This window comes from Ailuropoda melanoleuca, chromosome 8, assembly GCF_002007445.2.
Source record: "Ailuropoda melanoleuca isolate Jingjing chromosome 8, ASM200744v2, whole genome shotgun sequence".
Lineage (NCBI taxonomy): Eukaryota > Metazoa > Chordata > Mammalia > Carnivora > Ursidae > Ailuropoda > Ailuropoda melanoleuca.
In genome coordinates this window covers 75,275,029-75,280,217 of record NC_048225.1, presented here as the reverse complement: position 1 = coordinate 75,280,217, position 5,189 = coordinate 75,275,029, and the positions used below count along the sequence as shown (strand labels likewise).

At 40.7% G+C, this 5,189-nt stretch overlaps 1 protein-coding gene across 1 annotated transcript in view; it reads right to left on the bottom strand.

Annotated features, from left to right (window-relative positions):
- FMO3 (flavin containing dimethylaniline monoxygenase 3) overlaps positions 1-2,900 on the bottom strand; it is a 25,456-nt gene extending 22,556 nt beyond the window's left edge. Inside the window, exon 1 of the mRNA XM_034667726.1 lies at positions 2,691-2,900. Within this exon, the coding sequence (XP_034523617.1) occupies positions 2,691-2,897 (207 nt within the window). The 5' untranslated portion in view covers positions 2,898-2,900. The remainder of the gene's footprint in view (positions 1-2,690) is intronic.
- Positions 2,901-5,189: the final 2,289 nt, after the last annotated feature.

Below are 5,189 nucleotides of genomic sequence, written 5' to 3'. Positions count from 1 at the left end.
CCCACAATGCCGGGATCACACCCTGAGCCAAAGGCAGACGCTTAACCGCTGTGCCACCCAGGCGCCCCAGGATTTCATAATATAATCCTATAATGTAAATTCTAGGCAGGCAGCGGTAGGTTCCTGCTAGTATTTGAGAAACACAGGAAGTGATCCACAACCTGCAGTGTGGACCCTCTCACAGAGGAAAGTAATTAGGAAACTCTGAATAACCAACCAGTGTATTAGTTTCCTGTGTACTGTAGTAAGTTGCCAAAACTTGATGGCTCAAAACAGCAGGAATCTATTCTCTAAGAATTCCAGAGGCCAGTAGTCGGGAATCAGTATCACTGGGCTGAGATCAAGGTGTTTGCAGGGCTGTGTTCATTCCAGAGGGTCTAGGGGAAAATTCATTCCTTGTCCCTTCCAGCTTCTGGTGGATGCCAGCATTCCCTGGCCTTTTTAGTGCCCAGAGCCCACCTGCATTCCTTGGCTAATGGCCTCTTCCTCCATCTTGAAGATGGATGTCAAAGCATAGCATCTTCAAATCTCTCTTTCTGCTGAAGTGATCACATTATCTTTCCACTTCTATCTCTGGGTGTCAAGTCTCCCTTTGCTTCCTTCTTATAAGCATATATGCTATAGGATTTTTAGCCCACCCAGATAATCCAGAATAATTTCACCATCTCAAGATTCTTAACTTAATCATATCTTAGTTTACTTATTAGAAACATTTGCAAGGTCCAGGGATTAGGACCTGGTACCTTTGGGGGGACCATTATTCAATTGTTCAGCCTACCACAGTCCACTGGCCTGTATTCACATCTTTCCCACATGCAAAATACATTCACCCCATCTCATCACCCCAAAGTCTCAATCCATTGCAGCATCAGATCAAGTCCTGAATCTCATCTATACATCATCAGCTCAAAAGTCCCAAATTGTATCACCTAAATTATCTAAATCAGGTACAGATGAGACTCCGGGTATGATTTACCTGGGCCAAAGTGCCTCTCCATCTGTGGACCTGTGAACAAAACAAATTCTCTTCTACTAAAGTACGGCAATGAGATAAGCATTGGGTACCAGTTACAGATGGTCCCATTCCAAAAGGGAGAGAATGGAAGGAAGAAAGGAGTTAACAGTCCCAATTTTGAAATCCAGTAGGGTAAATATTATTAGGTTTCAAGGCCTAGGAATAATCTTCTGTATCTCAAGGCTTCAGCCTCTGGGCCTGCAGTTCCATCCTCTGGAGTATTCCATCTTTTTCTCGAAGAGAAGCATATATTTGCAGGTGAGGACATCATCAATTCTATGATGCCAGGTTCAAATGTCAAAGTCGTCCCTGAGCAGCAAGGATCAGTTGCTCTCAAAAGCTGTATTGGCAGTGCCTATCTTCAGCAGTGTTTTGTAAAGTAAGTTGAATACGAAGACTGGTTAAGATTCCCGTGGAAATCCTGCCAGTTCAATAAGCCACTTATTGCAATGGCACCCAGGAGTTTACCAAGCTGGTAAGCATTCAGGCTGGAGAGACAGGCCAGCTTGAATCAGGATCTTGTCTTTATCATTTTCAACTATTTACCATTTTTTCCCTTTTCTTTTTAAGCTTCAGATTCATTTATTAAAGGGAAAAACTCATACCTACCTAATAGGATTATTGTAAAGATTTAATTACATGGGAAGAAGTGTTAGGCATATAGAAAGTGCTCACTAGAATAGCCCTAAGAATCAACACGGTGCTAGTCTGAAGCCCTGTCAGCACATTTCAGCAACGTATTCTAGGCTCCATAACATCATACAAGATGTTGAGCGTTTCAAGAAGTCTTTAGAGTCCAGAAAATAGCTATATTAAAAAGAAAATTCTCATATTTTTATAATATTTAAAGAGTTGCTACAGACACTGTCTCCTTAAATGCAATCTTTTTATTGAGGTATAGAACATAATACTAATTTTGGACTTGAGGAGGAAATAGTAGCTTAGAAAGGGTTATTGCTTCTCCTAAATTTGCATATATGAATGGTCTATCAGAAGAAGAAGAAGACAGATGGGGTGGGCTTAGCCATGCAGTGTTCCTAAGGTTGGAGACGATGAGGGAGTTGGGGCACAGGAAAGCCCTCGCAGCTGCTGATGTGGTTGTCAGGCAACAGAGGAAGTGATTCAGTGGTTGCATAGAGGCATGTTTGCAGACAGAGTTCTTATTATGAATGCACAGAGACAAAAGGGCATCGAAGAACTTCGAATCAGTGTATCTTGTTCTTGGTTCCTCCCGTAGCGGTCTCATTAATTATATGGTTTTTGCAAGGCCAAACAGCACCTGAAGCCTTAAAACCTGTGGTCTGAATCATTATGTAGACCTTTGGTAACCTCAATGAAAGAATGGGAACAACCCTGTTTTTTAAATGAGTAACTCATGTAGTTACATTACATAAACCTAATCAATATTTGCCCTTGGACTTTGTTCCCAGAAGTGGCTTAATTATTAATGGTTTACCAGGGGTGAATTATGTACATAGAGACCTTCAAAGCTAGCCCACTATCTCATTTACTTCTGAAGTGGGCAAGAAACTTATTTTCTTACTTTGTTTTGTAGATTCTAACCTAAGAGGGGTTATAACTGCATGGAAGCTGATTTGGAGGCTGTGCTCCAGCAATGTGTTCTCACGTACTTCACACCTCACTTCCTGGTCTGCAGCAGTGATGTCCCACTCACCGAGAATTTCCACAGGCCCCCAATGTCATCACTCTTCTCGAAGCAGGTGGGCTCCAGCCCCTCTTCCAGACAGCTTCTGATGGAGGCCAAGCCACTGACGCCAGCTCCAACGATGGCCACTCTTTTCCCCATGGTTGCCTGTGCAAAAGCCCAGAGAACATTTCTAGCACTGGTATTCCTGAAATTTTTTTTTTTCTTTTGTATCATTCTTTGGCTTAATTAGAAACTTTGGGGGCATCTGGGCAGCTCAGTTGGTTAAATGTCCAACTCGTGATTTTGGCGCAGGTCATGATCTCATGGGTTTGGGATTGAGCTCCGTGCTCAGAGGGGAGTTTGCTTGAGGTTCTCTCTCTCCCTCTTCCTCTGCCCCTCCCCCAACTGGAATTCGTCCCCCCCAATAAATAAATAAATTTTAAAAAGACTTTATTTTTGCACCAAGAAAGCAATATATTAAAAATATAGATCAGCACTCTTTTTACTAATATAACTACATTTTGCATTTCTCTCTGATTTCTAAAGAGAATGTTTTGTTCCAAAAAAAAAGCACTTTGTTTTTAGTCAACCCCCCAAATTAAGAGACTGATGGTCTAGCTAATGTATTTATCTCTTTTGCTTTTGGCCTTTTGCCATTGATTTTCCACCGGAGAGAGTGAACATGAGGAAGAAAAGGAGATTCACAACTAAAACACATATGCACACGCCAATACCCACAAATGTATATGTATGTGTGAATGAAGAAACAAATATGCATGTGTATGCGCACACACACATTTATTTCTTCTTTCTCTTTGACGTAAGACTCAATGAGGAACAAGGTTAGGATACGTCTACATTTCAGTATATCAGGCAATCACCCCATTCCTCTCCTACAATGTTCTTCGCCTTCTTAATTAGAAAGAGAACTCAGGTCTCTTATCTAAAAACTTCTTTCCACTAGTTGCCACCCCACCTCCATCCTCTTTTTTAAAAATTAGATCTTACTTTCTCAGGAAAAAAAAAATCTACCTGAATTATATGTCATTCTCATTCTGACCACATTTGGTATAAACTATAGATTCCCTTCCATTTACCCATCCCCCGCAACCCATTGTAATATGATCCTTTTCCCCTTTTCTACCTTTTTCTTTATCTTCCCTTCTGTATGTTTAAGTCCTGTCCAAGTCCTTTGGGCAGTTGGGAAGGAAAAATGTTTTCTCTGAACAAACACTCCATGGAAACTTTTGGAAAATGGGAGGAACTGCTTTTAAAGGGGAACTCACTTCCTGGTCTCACAAGTGAGCCCCCACCACCAGTTCCCCAGATAGGCTGGGCTCTGCCCCGTGTCCTGGCTGCCTGCTGCCTGCTTTCCCTTTAGTCTAGGTAAACATGATGCGCTGCTCACACTTCTGGATACTTGGCCTGGGAGTCAGGCAGTTTTTCCCAGATGACTTGGTTTTTCTGCTCTATTTTATTGTGTGTTATTTTGAAGCTTACTTTATTTTACTCAGTCCTAATTTTTGGGGGGGGAGGTATCTCCTAGTAGCCCCCCTAATACTGTAGAAACCTAATTGATTAATTGACATATTCCAGCAGTGAAAATGGGTTTTCTATGTTCCTTCCTCCTGTTCTCTCTTTTGACTTTTTGGTCAAAGTCCTGGATTTCTCAAATTGGTATTTCTTTGATTTTGGGGACAGTGTGCCATCATGGAAAAGATCAAATCTAATAAATTGATCCATTAGTACCAGGTAAAATTATGCTCGTGATAAGACTAAACAAGCTGCACCTAACTCCCACTCCTGAAATACAGCGAAATTTCTAAAAATCGATTCCCTAGCAAGCATGTTCTTATATCACTTAAAATTATGACACCTCAATTATTCTCCTCAGTTAATCCCTTCATTAAGCGGGTGATACTTAGCATAAACCGGCATATATTTAATTTTTGAAGAACTGCTTTTTTATATCTTTTGAAGATGGTAGTACTCATCTGTCATCTAAATGTAGTTAAGTGAACAGACAGATTTCAGATCTTCATATTGTCAGCTGCTTGGCCTTGAGCAAGTCATTTATCTTCTCCAATTCTCGGTTCCTTCATTAATGAAATAGGGATACCACGCTACTACTATCTGTCTTGTTCAGTTATTGCAAGGATTATAGGATATGTATGTGTATATGTATACTTATATTTATACATATATACACACATGGCACACAGGTAGCAATTACCAAATGGTAAATATGGGGTGTAGGTACGTTTTTTCTTTTCTTTTTTTTTTTAAATCACAGGGTTCACTAAATTTTCTAGGGCTCCAATTCAGACCACATGATTTTATATCCTCTCATTTTTCATAGTGCTCTTTTTAGTTTTAATGCTAATCCTCAGGATCTCTTCCTTAGGAACATTCCTGTAGCCTTGTTAATCTAAGGAGGGACAGGACACACCCGATTCCACTTTGGCCTCTGATGTTGTTTTCTCTTTCCAGCGGGTGAACCCCTTTGCCCTTTTCAGAAGTATATTC